The sequence below is a fragment of the Puma concolor genome, chromosome D1 (assembly GCF_028749965.1).
Source record: "Puma concolor isolate L17-30 chromosome D1, mPumCon1.1.hap2, whole genome shotgun sequence".
NCBI classification, from domain to species: Eukaryota; Metazoa; Chordata; class Mammalia; order Carnivora; family Felidae; genus Puma; species Puma concolor.
The window spans coordinates 14,943,449-14,961,140 of record NC_141676.1 but is presented as its reverse complement, the minus strand read 5'-3'; the positions used below and the strand labels follow the sequence as shown (position 1 = coordinate 14,961,140).

Below are 17,692 nucleotides of genomic sequence, written 5' to 3'. Positions count from 1 at the left end.
ACAGGATCTGAAATCATGATTGTGAAGGGCTATCTGCATTCCTAGGTTCATTGCACCATTATTCACAATAGCCAAGGTGTGGTACAACCTCATCCCTGAGTGATGAATCAATATAGAAAATGTGTGATATATATTATTCAGACTTTAAAAAGGGGAAAATTCTACCATTTGCATAACAAGGATGGAGCTGGAGGCCTTGATGCTAAGCGAAACAAGAAAGACACAGACAGAGAAATACTGCATGATCTCACTTATGTGTGGAAATGATATAGTTCAATTCACAGAAGCAGAGAGTAGAATGGCATTGGGAGAAATGGGGAGATGTTGGCCAAAGGGTACAAGGTTTCAGTTATGCAGAATGAATAAATTCCACAGATCTACTATATTTCATGGTTACTGTAGTTAACAATACCATAATGTATACTTGAAATTGCAAAAAGGATAGATCTTACACTAAATCTTCTTACACACACACACACACACACACACACACACACACACACACACACACAATGGTAACTATATAGAAAACACAGATGTGCTAATTAGTTTGATTGTGGTGACCTTTTCACATTATATGTGTATCAAAAAATCAACTTGTACCACTTAAATATATATAATCTTTGCATGTCAACATGCCAATTTTGGGACCACTAGTGCAGTCATGAAGCTTCATAATATCCCAGAAAGCAAAAAGCAGTGAGAACACTGAAAACTTGTTGTTTTACTGAATTTGTTTTAAAATAATCTTTGACAGGAATAAAATATTAGTGTTGGAAAGGGTTCCCAGTTAAATAATGAACAGCGTTAAAAGTGAAACGGAATTTTTTTAAGTTTATGTATTTATTTTGAGAGAGAGAGAGAGGAGAGAGAAAGCGCCTTCTGGGGGAAGGGCAGAGAGAGAGTCCCAAGCAGGCTCTGTACAGTCAACACAGAGCCCAAGGTGAGGTTCAGCCCACGAACCGTGTTATCATGACCTGAGCTGAAATCAAGAGTTGGATGCTCAACCAACTAAACTTCCCAGGTGCCCCCAAAATAAAATGGAATCTTGTAATAGTTACCAAGGATGTGATACACTTTAATACACTGAAATCAATGAATTGTATTATTTGTTTGTTTTTTAAAGTTTTTATTTAAATTCCAGTTATTTAACATACAGCATGGTATTAGTTTCAGGTGGACAATATAGTGATTCAACACTTCCATACAGCACTCAGCGCTCATCACAACAAGTGCCCTCCTGAATCCCCATCACCTATTTTACCCATTGACATTCCCTCCACTGACCTCCCCTCTAATAACCGTCACCCTGTTCTCTATAGTTAAGAGTCTGTTTCTTTTTTTTTTTTCTTTTTCTTTTTTTTTCTTCTGTCTCTCTCTCTCTCTTTCTCCCCCATGCTGGTTTGCTTTATTTCTTGAATTCTACATATGAGTGAAGTCATGGTATTTCTCTTTCTCTGACTGACCTATTTCACTTAGCATAATACTCTCTAGTTTCATTCATGTTTTTGCAAATGGCAAGATTTCATTCTTTTTGATGGCTGAATAATAGTCCGTTGTGTATGTGTACCAGATCTTCTTTACCCATTCATCGGTCGATAGACAATTGGGTTGTTTCCATAGTTTGGTTATTGAAGATAATGCTGCTATAAAATTTGGGGTGCATGTATCCCTTTGAATTATTGTATTCTCTGTAATCAATGAATCTTAAAGCTTCATTATATAAACTTTGGCATGCGAGTAATCAAGGCACATCTGCTAATCTGCTCTGCCCACTATGGGCATCGAAATTCTATTGGCAGCCCTAACTTGAGAATCCCTACTACTCCTTTAATAGGGGAGAACAAGTAAGGAATTAAAGAGGCTTCCTGCTGCAAAAGTGGGCTCTCTCTACCTCTATTAACTAGAGACAAGTCTAGTGAGTATTTCTGAATGCCTCTGATACTTTCTTTTATTCCATTGACACAATACAACTTTAAATGAAATAATATCATCCATTTTTTTCCTTCAAGCTAGGCTCTACCTTTCTGTACTTCAATCCCAAAAAATATGTTGTATCTCTTGTGTATTTTGAAATACTTATTCCATCTTGACAACATACATTATTTTACTTCTTTCCCTCTTAGGGTTATAGATTTCTCTTGTTGAAATTCCTATATACCAATCATACAAACTAGCAGAATATCTCAAGGCCTTTGTAACACTACATTTAAAAAATCTCACACATAATGCCTCCGTTATCTTAATAGTCAAAAAACAACAAGAAAAATTATTATATATATATATATATATATATATATATATATATATATATATGGCTTTGGTTCACTAACGTGGAACTTTTAAAAGTGAAACTAATGATAGAATTAAAAGAACTTCTTGACACACAAAGTTAATTCCTTTGCTCTGAAAGTGTTCAAGACAAAACAGGATATCCTATCTGAAATGTGCTATAGTCAGAATTACAAGTCATAGAGAACAGGCTATACTTTATGGATGCTCACTGTTTGAACAGTTGTGATTGTGTCAATATCTTTTTTCTTATCAAACCAGAGTGTAGACTGAGATGTGGGGAATATTTCACAATTGGCAATGTTAGAATTGAGCTCTCAGGAAAAGAAAGAACCAGGATGGCAATATGAAGGAAGCTACTAGCTTGTGGGCAGAAGCACTGAAAAAAGTAAGGAAATCAGATGGATTATATTAGAGAGCACTGGGGAAGTCGGAACATACACTATCAGCTTTGCTATCTGTACATATTAAATAATCAACCAAAACCCTCAATTCATTTTTTGTTTTCTGAGGTAATTTTGAGATGCCATAGCTTTCTCATGGCATTTTTCACTTCTACATTTCTCAGTGTGTAGATGAGTGGGTTGAGAAATGGTGTCCCAATAGTATAAAATACGGCCACCAACTTATCCATGGGGAAAGTGGTTGGGGGGCGTGTATAAATAAATATACATGGACCAAAGAATAAGACTACTACAATGATGTGGGAAGTGCAAGTAGAGAGAGCTTTTTTCCTCCCTTCTGCACTGTGGTTTCTCAGCGAATGCAAGATGACAATGTATGAGATCATCAGTATCACAAAACTGCTTGAGCAAATGGCCCCGCTGTTAGACACCAACAGCGTGTTGATCACGTAAGTGTCCATGCAAGCAAGTTTCAGCAAGGGCTGCAAATCACAGCAGTAATGATCAATCAAATTGGGTCCACAGAAAGGCAATCTCAAGGCCAGGATAATCTGGGCTATAGAATGTATAAAAGACCCTATCCATGCAAGAACAATCAGGATGGTGCAGACCTGCCGGCTCATGATGGTTGGGTAACGTAAGGGCTTACAGATGGCCACGTAGCGATCAACGGCCATGAGGATGAGGACAAAGATCTCCATGCAGCCAAATAAATGTAGTGAAAAGACTTGAGTCATACATTCATTGTAAGAGATGATTTTTTTTGCAGAGAGTGCATCCACAATTAGTCTGGGGGCTGTGGAAGTTGAAAAACAGGAATCAGCAAGGGACAAATAAAATAGGAAAAAGTACATGGGGCTCTCAAGTGTCCGGCTGGACTTGATGGTCACAATAATAAGCAAATTCCCTGCCACGGTTCCCACATAAAAAATGAAGAAGATTACAAATACCACTTTCTGTCTCATAGGATCTTGGGTCAATCCTAATAGTATAAACTCAGTTACGCTGTTATTTTGCTGCATAATTTCAGGCAAACTGGAGAAAGCGCAGTTTAGAAATGATCTGCAAAGAAAAAAGTATGAAATGAATTCTCCATTTGGAGGTCAAATCTATATGCTTGATCATGGAAGGTTCACTTACCAATGGGTAATCCCTCGTTTTCTTTTGAATAAAGTGGAAATCACAATATTCACAATCTATTCACCTGACTGCTTATGGAAACGATGAAATATGTCGATAATGAAAGAGTACCTGATTCTTCAGGCATAATAAACATTAATTTAGGGGATTTGTTATGAGAGGGTATCTTTTTGAGCTGAATGTCTTTCTTTACTTTACAACAAGGACCTATGAGAATAGAATGTTGCAAAATGGAGACAACTCATGCGTGATTTACATGCTGTACTTTCCTATTACTTGAACCTGGTAGTTCAGTTATAAAGTCTCTTCTAGTAAACATTCTGAACATTGAAGGAATGATGTAGAAACACTGAGAGTGTTTTCCTTAACAAAAACCTAAACACACACACACACACACACACACACACACAGAGAGAGAGAGAGAGAGAGAGAGAGGAGAGAGAGAGAGAGAGAGAGAGAGAGAGAGAGAGGGACAGTCTTAGCAGTGATCATTCAATTGGTCCACTCAATTGTGAAACTTATTTTAATTTGTTACCTTGACTAAATTTATTTCCTGTTACTTTACCTCTCAATAATTTCTAGTTGCTTACAGTTCTAAATTTGGTATCTATCGTTAAACTTTGTGCTTTTACAGTTATACAATAATTATACTATATTATGTTGTCCCTTCATTCAGAATTTTTATGGGTCTTTTAGCATATATTCTTTTTTTAATTATTATTTTTTAAAGTTTTTTTAAGACTTATTTTGAGGTGGGGGGGGCGGGCAAAGAGAAAGGGAGAGACAGAATCCCAAGCAGGCTCTGTGCTGTCAGTGCAGAGCAGGACGCAGAGCTCAAACTCACGAAGTGTGAAATCATGACCTGAGTCGAGATCAAGAGTCAGACACTTAACCGACTTAGCCACTCAGGCTGCCCAATTTTCTTGAAACACAGGAGAGATTGAGACTGAAATTAAGGATAAATAGAGAACATTTGGCATAAATCAAGATATTTTTTCAAATGTCATGTTATCTTAAGCACCAGGGATTTGGAAAATTAGCTAAGGAAGCTTCAAATCATAGTTGAAACTTTTCAAAAGAATTCTTGGAATCTATATTCTTGAGTGTCCCATACCCAAACTTCAGTAAGAGAAGATAGAAACAGGAAGGAAACAAATATTTCCTTATATATACCAAACAATGGAAAAATCCTTTTCTATTCTCATCACATATATCTTCCAAATAGTAGCACAATTAAAAGGTAATTAGAAGGTGCCAAATCGTTTAAGTATATTTACAACATATATTCGGGACAAAGCATAGTTTTCTCAAATATAAATGGGTTTCAGAGGTCAATCTTTAAAAACACAGCACAAATGAATAATGGGGAAAAGAGCTGATTTCAAAAGGAACTCTTCTTATTAAAAATAATTAAGCATGGGAAAAGATATTCAATGTCACTCATAGTTAAATAGATTCAAATTTAAATTCCAGTTATATATCTTTTCAACTATCAGATTAACAAAATGACCTTTTTGATAAATGTCTTTTAACAAGCAGTGCTGAAAACGATATGGGAAACAACCCCACACATTTTTGGTAGGAGTTTAAGTGGGTGCAATCTCTCAGGGAGTGATTTTCAACATGGATGCTAATTTCAACTGCACCTACACATAGGTCTGGTGATTCTGTTTGCTGCAGATAATCCCACTCATGGGTACAAAGATAATCATAGCAGCCTTTTCCATGTTGGCAGACAGTGAGAAACAACTTCAATGCCCCTCACAATGGAGCCAAATGAATCAGGGAATGGTATTTTATGCAATCGCTGATAAAAAATGAAATTGTCAACACAATATGCAATGATTTCTAAAATATGCTGTAAAGTAAAAGAGCTCAGGACTGTCTGCTGAGGACAGTAATATTTTTATTAACAATATCACACACGCATAGACTCATATCAACTAATTGTATTTGAGAGAGTACCAAAATAGCATAATATATGTGGCCTCAGGGTGGGGAAATTGCATTCTTGGTAACACAGTTAGGGGGATGACCTTCCTTTTAAAATATTGTCTTTGGTGAGTGAGAATATGTTATAATCATGTTGCATTAAAAATAAAGCTTTTAAACACCTTAGTAGATGGTTTGTTATTCACATTGGCATATGACTCATTCATAACACTGTCTTCTGATGTAGGCTGTGGGAACAGCAAGATTCTTAGAGCTAGAGTAAGATTGAGGAGTCTCAGTAAGAGGGTGATTCGGCTATGGGGACAGTTTTGGACTTAAGGCTCTTTACCCCATCATGCACCACCACACTGCCATTCGCTACATGTGCTCCTGAAGTCTTAGGAGTTTGCCAGATATGCTCCTGGTCAAACACTTCAGCAAACAGTAATGAAAACTTGTTTGTGGTTTCTAACGATTAAGTATTATAAAAAAACACCTATATATTATCTATCTATCTATCTATCTATCTATCTATCATCTATCTATCATCTATCTACCCTATCTATACCTATGTCTATCTATCTATCTACCTATCTATCTATCTATCTATCTATCTATCCATCCATCCATCTATATCATCTATCATCTATCTATATCTATATTTATCTATATCTATCTATCAATCATGTATCTATCTATCATCTACTTATTTATCATCTATCTATATCATCATCATAATCATCATCCATTATCTATCATCTATATATGTATATATCTATCATCATCCTCTATCATCTATCTATCTATCATCTATCTATCATCTACCTGATAGAGACTGAAACATTTGTATAGTTCACATAAAAATAAGAGTGACTTACATTAGAATGAAGCAACATAAGGTAGGTGATTTTTATCTGTTCGCTGCTGGATTTAAGCACCTAGAAAAAATGTATCTAGTTAATATAAGTATTCTTTGAGTGAATGGAATAATTAAGAGAATTTCCTACTGATACAACCCAATAGTGTTTGGTCCTATTCAATACTCAGTTACCACTGAAAAGGGAAGCCTACTCCATCCAAAATAAAGCCATCATCTCCATGGAGCATTTACTGGAACACTCAAAAAATGTTATTTCCAATTGACTATCTCTATGTCAGGAGCTGCTGTGCATTTATTTTATTTCCATCTTCTCAGTTTAGATTGTAAAGTACTTCCAGAAAATTCACCAAACTTTCTTTCCTTCCCACAAATGGCTTTTATGTATTAGATGCATACTGTGGCATTGATCAGATTAATTGTCCCTGAGTATTAAATACAACTAAGTTAATTCCCAACACAAATCTTACTGGTTTTGATAAGAGCTTATGTAAAGGTTAGGACGTTCAGTTGTTCTGTTTTCTTCACAAGGTAATTTGGCCACTCTTTACTCAAATGAGAATTAAAAAGAACAAAAAAAATTGTTTCTAAAGTTCTGTCTGATTATCTGGAACCAGGATCTCTTCAATGTCACTGAGATTCAGGTTCTTACCTGCATGCTAGAAGACAAAATCGGTCTCCGATTTATCCCACACTTTCTGAAATCCACGGTCACACGGAATTTTGACTGGGAAATGCTTCTCTTTTCCTTTTCCTATGGTAGTATTTAAATATTAATGATGATAGAGTCTGGGGAAGGTCATTCCCTAAAGTGTCCCTTCCCTTTTAATTAAGAAGCATGAACTAGATGTGATAAAGAACTTAATATTTAATATAATTAGATTATGAGAAAAAAGGTGATATATTCTTGTAGTTAAAGCTGTTTATTTGAATCATAAATGTCATCTTTTGACTGGAATAAGAAAAAAAATATTATCTATAATCCAGTGTCCAAGATGTGGTTCCTGATTCCATTATCCAAGAAAATGAATTGGGACTTCTTAAAGAAATGGCTGACTCTAGGTATGGGGTGGGGAATGTACAAGATGAACTGGAATACCTTGTAATGCTAGAAAGTAAGAAAGTGCTAATGCACACACACGTACACTCACGCTGTGATGACAATATGCCAAGGGGACACAGGAGCAAACTGAAATAGCCCCTAGTGCCAAAAGCAGGAAAAAAAATTGAGCAACAAGATAAATGACACTGAATTGAAATATAACTCATAGTATTACAAATTCATGAGTTCATATTGATGTAGCAATGAAATAAATAGCTAATAAATAGGGGGTAATAGACAAATCTCCCATAAAAAAGAATTCCTAATGATTATGTAGGTACCCTGTGCTCAAAGAGTCATAGGATAACTCTCAATCCTTCCAAAAGGCACATTGTGGAATGGGGCAGGGTGGGGAGGTAAATTTATAAGGAGAAGAAATGTGACAAACACAAGCTCAACTAGGTGATCAAGGTTAACATCAACAGTGATGAGTCCCATTGAAAGTATATACTCACTTGTACGAAGTGATGAACATGGCACTTTTCCTCTGTGACCTCTCTCCCCATAACCCACAACACCAGTCTAATCTTGAGTAAAATATCAGACAAACCCCAAATGAAAGTTTTTATATAAAATGTCTGGCTAGTTCTCAAAACGTCAAGTTCACCAAAAAAAAAAAAAAAAAAAAAAAAGAAAGAAAGAAAGAAAGAAAAGTTAAGCATGCACTTATCATGATCAGCACTGAGGAAGGTGTAGAACTGTTGAATCGTTGTATTACACACCTGAAACTAATATATAATAAAGTATGAAACTGTATGTTAGTTATACTTGAAATAAATAAATAAGAGAACAGTTGGAGGAACTGTCACTGTCTGGAAGTGCTGAAGAAGACATTGACAATGGAGTGTAAGGTGGCATGCTGGATGGGGTTCTGGAGAAGAAAAATGGCATTAGTTAAAAACAAAGTACGGTAAAACCTTGGATTGCGAGTAACTTGTTCTGTGAGTGTTCTGCAAGACAAGCAAATATTTCTAATAAAATTTTAACTTGATAAATGAGCGATGTCTTGCAATAGAAGTACCACATCATGCCTAACATCACATGATCACAACTGAGCCAATGGTTCTTCTCTCTCTCTCTCTGTCTCTCACTGTGGGATTGTGGGTGATCATCTCCTATGCTCAGATGCTTGGTCTCAGGCCATGGTGTTTGGTAGAAATCAGTGATTTTTCAGGAGGTTGGAAGGTGCCCACAACTGGAACTAGTGTATTTTTTATCACTTCAAAGCATCTATGGACAGTCCTTTGCTTTTCCATACAAGAGTAAGCTGAGGAATCCTTTGCTTCCTTCCAGGTCAGGCTGCCTGCAGATACAGACCCTTTCCTCTGCTGTCTTTTTGACAGTTATAGCAACTACAGTATATGACAAGTGCTTATTAATATTGTACTACAGTTAACATCCATGCTAGCAAAAGATGCAGAAGAAGATTCCATTGAGCCAATAGATAGCAGTGGTTTTGTTACTGATAGTGAAAGTCATTCCGTGTAATAATTCTCCACTCTCTTATTACCCTCACACCAGCCACGAAGATTTTCTAAGGTGAATGCAGGTTAATTTGTTTATTTTTCTTATATGTTGTATTTTCTTTATTATTTGGTACTATATTACAGTATCGTAATCATTTTTATAAGGATAGTTTTTGGTTTGTGGAATGAATCATCTGAGTTTCCATTATTTCTTACGGGGAAATTTGCTTTGATATACAAGTGCTTTGGATTATAAGCATGCTCCTGGGAATGAATTATGCTCACAAGCCAAGGTTTTACTGTACCCTGAATAAAGTATGGATATTAGTTAAAAATCATGTGTTCACATCAAGTTAATTAGTTGTGACAAATGTACCATACCATGTAAGATGACAACAGGAGAAACTGAGTGCACGGTATATGGGAATTCTCTGTATCATTTCCATAATTCCCGTGTAAATGTAAACCTGTTATAAAATATAAAGTTTATTAAAAATAAACAGCTTATTTCATTTAAAACATCATCAAAGTTTATCTGTGTTTTAGCATTGCTCAGAAATTTCTTCCTTTTCAATACTGGGTAACATTCCATTGGATGTATGTCACATTTTATTTATTCATACGTTGATGGACACTTGGACTGCTTCCATATTTTGGCTATCATGAATAATGCTGCAATGGACATGAGTGTACAAATATCTCTTCCAGTCCCCACTTTCAATTCTTCTGCTATAACCCAGAAGTAGAAATCCTGGATCACATGGTCAGTCTATTTTTAACTTTCTGAAGAAAGTCATAGTGTGATTCACAGCGGCTGCACCATTTTTACATCCACTTTTTTAAATTTGTTTAATGTTTATTTATTTTTGAGAGAGACAGAGACAGAATGTGAGTGGATCAGGGGCAGAGACAGAAGGATCCAAAGCAGAATCCAAAGCAGGTTCCAGGCTCCGAGCTGTCAGCACAGAGCCCAACGTGGGGCTTGAACTCACGAGCTGTAAGATCATGACCTGAGCCACCCAGGCGCCCCACAATTTTTATATTCTTATGAACAGTGTGTACACAAGTGTTTACTGATGCTGAGTATCTTTTCATGTGCTCTTTACCCATTTGCATAGAGATATGTTTTGAGAAATATTTATTCAAGTCCTTTGTTGATACTGAGGTGTCAGAATTCCACGAGTTGCCGTTTTACTCTGTTGATATTGACCTTTGATATGTAGAAATGTTTAATTTTGAGGCAGTTTAATTAATTAATTGATTTCTTCTGGGCCTGTGTTTTGGTGTCATATTCAAGAACTTAATGTGTAAGCTAATGTCCTGAAGCTTTTTTTTTCATTTATATTTTCTTCTAAACATTTTATAGTTTTAGCTCTTATATTTAGGTCTTGATCCATTTTGAGTTTATTTTGCATATGGTATATGTTAAAGGTCAACCTTCATTCTTTTCCACATGAATATCTAGTTTTTCCAAAACCGTTTGTTGAAAAAACTCTTTTTCCCCTTGGATGATCTTGGCACCCTTGTCTTTTCACCATATTTATGATGGTGTATTTCTGGGCTCTCAAATCGATTCCATTTGTCTATGTGCCTGTCTTTATGCCAGTACCACACTGTTTTGATTATTATAGCTTTATAATAAGCTTTAAAATCAGGAGATGTGAGACATACAGCTTTCTCTTTTCAAGAATTTTTTTAAGCTAAAGATCACTTGAGTTTCCATATGAACCTTTCAACTGAGTTTTCTCTACCTGTAAAATTATCATTGAGGTTTTATAGGGGTTATATTAAATATGTATTGTTTTAGATATTATCGACATCTAAACAATTATTGAATCTCCTGATCCATGAAAAAATATGGTATCTTTCAGAGTATATACACACACACACACACACACACACGCACACACACATACATGTGAAGAGATTTATTATCAAGAATTGGCTTTTGTGTATATGGAGGCTGGAAAGTGCAAAAGCTGTACAGCCAATGTCCCATTCTGAGCCTAAAGACCAGAAACTGCTATAAACCAGTAAGAACTGATGTCCCAGTTAGGGTCCAGAGGCAGAAGGCTGCTGTAGAATGAGGAAGAGTAATGTGTCAGTGTGCCAGCCATCAGACAGGAAGAGATAATGGTTCAGTTCAAAGGCTCATGGGCAGGAAACTTCCCTCTTACTCAGGGGAGATCAGCCATTTGTAATTTTCAGGTCTTCATTTGGTTGGATGAGGACCCTACATCAGTGAGAGCAATCTGCTTTATTCAGTCTATCAATTCAAGTGTTAATCCCAGCCAGAAAAACCTCATACTCATGACACAAAGCAATAGTCAAAAAAATATTTGTGCACCCTGTGGCCCAGGCAAGTTAACGTATAAAATTAGCCAACACAAGTCCATTGTTTATCAACCTAGCACCTATACATATCACCTTAAGCCATACTTAATCTCTAAATAAATACAACACAAGGTCACAATTCCACCTAACATTATACAACTGTCCTGCATACAACTGAAAATGCACTAAACTCTCCACAAGAAGGGAAGGTAGAGTTTTGGGGTGATTATTTTCTTCTTGATATTCAGTAAGTTAAATACTGTGATAGAAACTAAGAAATACAAAAATGGCATTATAAAAAGGAAGCACAATTTTTGCTAGTGAATCACTAAGGATAACAATATGTGGTGCCTCTCCCATTTCTATCCTTTGATTACAGGACCTGGCTATGGGAGGAACAGCAGCATATAATGGGTGCTGATTCAGAACACACACGGCCTTCCAGAGAACTGAAGACTCTTGCTCCATCCCTGCAAGGTATTGCCACCCAGCTGGTACTATAACTAATTCTGTAAAGGGTCATCCCACCATTTTATCAGGACAATTGCCTCAAGATAATGGCAAATATGGCAAGACCAGTGAATTCCATGAACATGAGTCCATTGTGACACTTCATTTGCTGTGAAGTGAAATCACGGATAAGAAGCAATGCTGTATCTAAAACTATGATGGTGGATAAAAATTTCTTTAAGTGCATGGATGGTAGTTGTGGCAGAAGCATTGCATGCAGGGAAGGCAAATACATATCCAAACAAGTGCCTATCCCAGTAAGAACAAATTATTACCCTTCCATGATGGAAGCAATCCAGTGTAATCAACCTGAAACCAGGCTGATCATGCTGAGTAATGGTGCCATATTGAAGACTCAATGTTGTTTCTGTTGCTGGTGGACACTTATCAGTGGTCATGGCCAGGCTAGCTTTGGTGGGTAGAAGTCTATATTGTTGAGCTCATATATAACCTCCATCCCTGCCACCATGGCCACTTTGTTCATGAGCCCATTGGGAGATGATGGGAGTGGCTGGGGAAAGAGGCTGACTGGTATCCACAAAATGCGTCATCCCATCCACTTGATTATTAAAAATCCTCCCTTGCTGGTCAGTGTTTGGTGAGCATTCACAAGGGACATAAATATCTTCATGTGTTTTTACTCATTCATAAAGGTATGTAAACATGCCTCTTCCTCAAATTTTCTTGTTACCAATTTTCTAATAATGTTTCTTATAAGTCCCTGCCCATTTAGCCAAACCATTGGCTAAAACCCATAAATAAGTATACATTGCACATCTGACCATTTCTCCTTCCATGAAAGTGAAGAACCAGGTACACTGCTTGAAGTTCTACTCACTGAAAGAATTTCCCGATGCCATTGACCTTTAGGGATTTTCCATAATGGGGCTGTAGTGCTGCATCTATTCACTTTTGAGCTGTGCCCACATATTGCTGCAGAATTATCTGTATAATAGTCCAAGTCGAATTATCTAATAGCCCAATTATCTGTATAAGGCCCAAGTCTTTTTTCCTTCTGTCAATTGATCACAGTGAACTCCCTGCTCCCCCCCCCCCCATAAGGCCTTGGGTGTAGGCTGGGAGAGAGAAGGCATTGTAGCAAAAGTGGGGACCGTAACATTTGGCCATTTTTTTCATGTAATTTTGCCTTCGGTTCCTGCTTGGGTCAGATCACATATACAGCAGTCTCTTTATTTTGGGGGAATATGTTTCAAGATCCCCAGTGGATGCCTGGAACTGGATAGTACTGAACCCTATACATACTATGTTTTTTTCTATACATACATACCTGTGATAAAGTTTAATTTATAAATTAGGCACAATAAGCAGTTAACAACAATAATAAAATAGGTCTGCTTATTCCTTTTATCCAGTGCACAATTAGGTTAATAAAAGACCATAGGCCCCTATTGGAGAAGACTGAGGGAAGGATTAATATATACATTTTTGGCAAAAAAAAGTGTATACACACACACACACACACACACATTTTTGGCAATGTCCTGGGGTTCTTCTGCAAGGGATCCAATCTCCCCTTGATTCAAGGAATTTTGAGTCTATAAACTGGTTCCGGTCTGGAAATTGATTGCCAGACCATGAATCTCTGTCTGCATGATTAAGTTACACTTTTGTTTACTTAACCTAGAACTTTTTTTGCTAACACGGATCAAGTAAGACTTGAATAGGCTTCCTCTCGATTTCGCTTCTAGGAACACCATCATGAACTAGTGAACACTTTAAGTTGGCTTGTATTGATTATTCTGACTGCTATTTTGATTCTGCTGTCATTTATGGGGAGCACACCCACCTTGCTTTTAAGAAGGCTGAGTATTGGGGCACCTGGATGGTTCGGTCAGTTAAGCATCCAAGTTTTGATCTTGGCTCACGTCATGACCTCACAGTTCGTGAGTTCGAGCCCCGTATTGGGCTCTTGTGCTGGCAGCATGGAGACTGTTTGAGATTCGGTCTCTCCCTGTCTCTGCTCCTCTCTCTCTCATGCTCTTTCTGTGTCTCTCTTGGAATAAATAAATAAATAAATTAATTAATTAAAAAAATTAAAAAAAAATAAAAAGGTTGAGTGTTACCACTTGGCCACTGTTACCTGGGATCACATAACTCCCACTGCACTGGGATTTCCCAGTTCAGTGACCCTAGCTCCCATGAGAGTTTTGGCCTACAGAAAGCAGTGTTGCAGAGCTTTTCAAGGGTGCTGGGACTCACCTGACAAATTTATTTCTTATGGTCATGATCAAAGATGTATCTTCTGGGCACTCCCAGGATGGTTAAGTATCTTAAATGACAAATCCATTCTAACCCTACAACTTCCCTATACCTTTATTTTATTTTGAGAGAGAGAGAGAGAGCATGGGGTGGGGCAGAGAGAATGGGAGAGAGAGAACCCCAAGCAGGCTCTGCACAGTCAGCGCAAAGCCCCACTTGGGGCTCGATTTCATGAACCGCGAGATCATGACCTGAATCGATATCAAGAGTCAGACCCTTAACTGACTGAGCCACCCAGACGCCCCTTTTTTTATACCTTTAAATCCCTCCCTCCACATTAAACTAAAGCAGGTGTGGGTTTCTAATTTGCTTACCTTTGGTTCATGTTTTAGCTAACAAGCTGAAAAGCTGTTAGCTTTTCCTCAGTCCCCCAGCTGCAACATTAAATGAAGAATCTCGGGGTGCCTGGGTGGCTCAGTTGGTTGAGAGTCCGACTTCAGCTCGGGTCATGATCTTACGGTTCATGGGTTCGAGCCCCACATCAGGCTTTCTGCTGTCAGCTCAGAGCCTGGAGCCTGCTTCGAATTCTGTGTCTCCCTGTCTCTGCCCCTTCCCCGCTCGTGCTTGGTCTCTCTTTCTCTCTCTCTCTCTCTCAAAAATAAATAAAAACATTAAAAAAATAAAAAAAAATAAATGAAGAATCTCTACTTAGTGAACCCATATCGATGAATTTGGTTTGGAGTGCCTGGGTGGCTCAGTCAGTTAAACATCCAGCTCTTGATTTTGGCTCGGGTCATGATCTCACAGTTTGTGAGATCAAGTCCTGTGTCTTGTCCTGAGTGGGGCTCTGTGCTTCAGGTGTGGAGGCTGCTTAAGATTCTCTCTCTCCCTCTACTGCTCTCTCTATAAACAAACAAACAAACAAACAAATAAATTTGGCTTCATTGAATTTTGTTTCTCCCATGATTATCCTATCCTTTTTTTTTTTTTTTAAAGAGTGGGAGCAGGGGAGAGAGGCAGAATGAGAGAGAGAGAGAGAGAGAGAGAACCCTAAGTAAGCCTCACACCCAGTGTGGAGCCCAGCATGGGGTCCAGCGCGGGGCTGGATTCCACGACCCTGGGTCACCTTAGCCAAAATCAAGTGTTGGATGCTTCCCCACTGAGCCACCCAAGAGCCCCTATCCTATATTTTTAGTATCCGTTCCCACATGTATTCCACAGATTTATGTCTTTAAAAATTGGAAAACTCAAGTTGTTATTTTGGAGTGTAATATGCTCTTCATGGATTATACCTCCTACACTGACAACCCATATAGTTATCTCAAACTCATATTAAAGTGCATCACTCACTGGCTTAAAAGGTCTTTCCGTATTTGCCCCGTGGTATTTAGCGGTAAGATTGAACATGATTCTGAGACCAGTCTTCATCTTCCCTGTTCCTGTCTATCCAGGTTCATGTCACGCTGCTGACCATTTTTAAGCTCATTGTCCAGCACATCGCCTGGCACGTGGTGAGAGCTCAATAAACAATTGTTGAATGAACAGATGAATTAACAACCACATGCACACTGATTTTCACCTTCTGGCCCTGGTTATATATTCTCTCTGGTAGGAATGCTCCCACTCCCCCTGATGCATACATGTTCATTCTGCAAACCTGGTTTCAAGCTTGAAGTTTCATTTTTTATGTCCTTTCATCTTGGGAACTTTCCTGAACCCCTGAGTCTTTGTCATGTGTCCCTCCAACATGCTTTCATAGCACCCTGTGTTGCCACTATCTTACCATTTATAACACGGTGTCGTCATTTTCTGCTCCCCTCCGGGTGCCTCTCAGTGGAGCCTAAGCTCTGTGCAGAAAGACCCGGGTTCCTCTCTATTCACCACTGAAGCCCCAGAAATTATCAATCTGTCTGATCTATTCTTTGGGCTCAAGAAATGTCTGTTGATTAATGAGGGAGGGATGGAAGGAATAAATGGGATATATTTATCCTGAAGTTGTTTTCTGTGTGGGGGAGCCACGTATGTTTAAAAACACCTTTTCATAATGAAATGTTATCAAAAAGTAATCTAACTGACAGAGAAAAATAACAGAAACAGCTCACATTCATAAGATGATGAAATCTTGCTGAGAGCAGGGGGAATATCAAGGTAAGCTATTCTCGCACTGAGCATCTCAGGTTCAATTTTTTCTCATTACCCAGTTTAAGCAGAAGTAAAAAACAAATTGTGGTTTCTCTAAGAGATCTAGCCAGAATTCTGAGTCGGAATGAGATAAAAGGAGGAAAAAAAATTCCCTACCCACCAGTATTTTTTTCTCTACATTTTATTGACTTTGTTCACCTTCTTTTATACTTTTATTTTTTATTCACTACTTATCACGCACTATACATTATTCTACTTGTATAAGGTATTCTGAGTTATCAGGTAAGTACTTTATGGAGTATAAACGTATATTAAAAAATAAAAATTCCTGTCTGACATTACAATATTCTTTTATTTGAGTCATTGCATTTTCTATGGCTTATCAGCATAAGATGGGTGACATGAACAATGCAAAATGATTCTGAAGTCTGCAGGGAAATTTGGACACATGGCATAATATTCTTCACTTAGATCTTAGAGGTTAAATGGGTACATACCGCAATATTACAGTGAACTAATTATCATAAACTATGTTATAGTTTTCTATAAAATTGAGTTAAGTTATTAATGAAAAGTTCTTAGAATTTAGTTATAGTTAATGAATTAATATAAATATCATATACAATAGTATAAATAACTATATATAATTATGATATATAATATGTGTATATAATAATATGACATGTGTACGTATACCATATTTTACATATTATATATTATATATGTGGCATCCGGCATAGCCTTTAGTTCATGGTAGCTATTATAATTATCTTTCTATCATCTTTGCCTGGTGCTGTATCAGAGCGTGTAAGAGCACGGTCTTATAAATCAGGTAGCTTCTGATTAATGACTCTCATATACCTACTTTGATACTTCCCCCTTCCGTTTCCTCACCTATAAAGTGGGGATAATAACAGTGCCTATTTCTTTGGATTGTCCTAGAGATTGATGCTCAATACCAATATAATTTTACATTAGAATTTAATTTTTAATTTCTTAATTAGAATGAAAGCTTATGAATCCATATACATGAATGAAGCTAGGAAAACTAAGCCCCAATTTGGTAGAATTGTCCAAATATGCAAAGAGTGATCCTGGGTTAGTTTTTTTTGTCTTTTTCTTGCACCCATTTCTGCTCTTTGCAATGTAGAATCTATGATTCATACCAGTCATTTTTTTCCTTCTATATCTTATAGGTATTCCTTGCTGAGATCATCCAAAATGTCTTTTCGATCCTTGCTTCAATTGAATCAATGTTGTGCTTCGCGCATAT

At 37.3% G+C, this 17,692-nt stretch overlaps 1 protein-coding gene across 1 annotated transcript; it reads right to left on the bottom strand.

The window, feature by feature from the left end:
• Nucleotides 1-2,785: 2,785 nt before the first annotated feature.
• LOC112865249 (olfactory receptor 4C11) lies at nt 2,786-3,718 on the bottom strand. Its single transcript, XM_025928287.1, has one exon. It carries the CDS (start codon nt 3,716-3,718, stop codon nt 2,786-2,788), a length of 933 nt encoding a protein of 310 aa, XP_025784072.1.
• Between the last annotated feature and the right edge of the window lie 13,974 nt (nt 3,719-17,692).

Bases quoted from the DNA above. Each gene is read 5' to 3' on its own strand.
- LOC112865249 (XM_025928287.1), bottom strand. From the start codon at position 3,718: ATGCAGCAAAATAACAGCGTAACTGAGTTTATACTATTAGGATTGACC.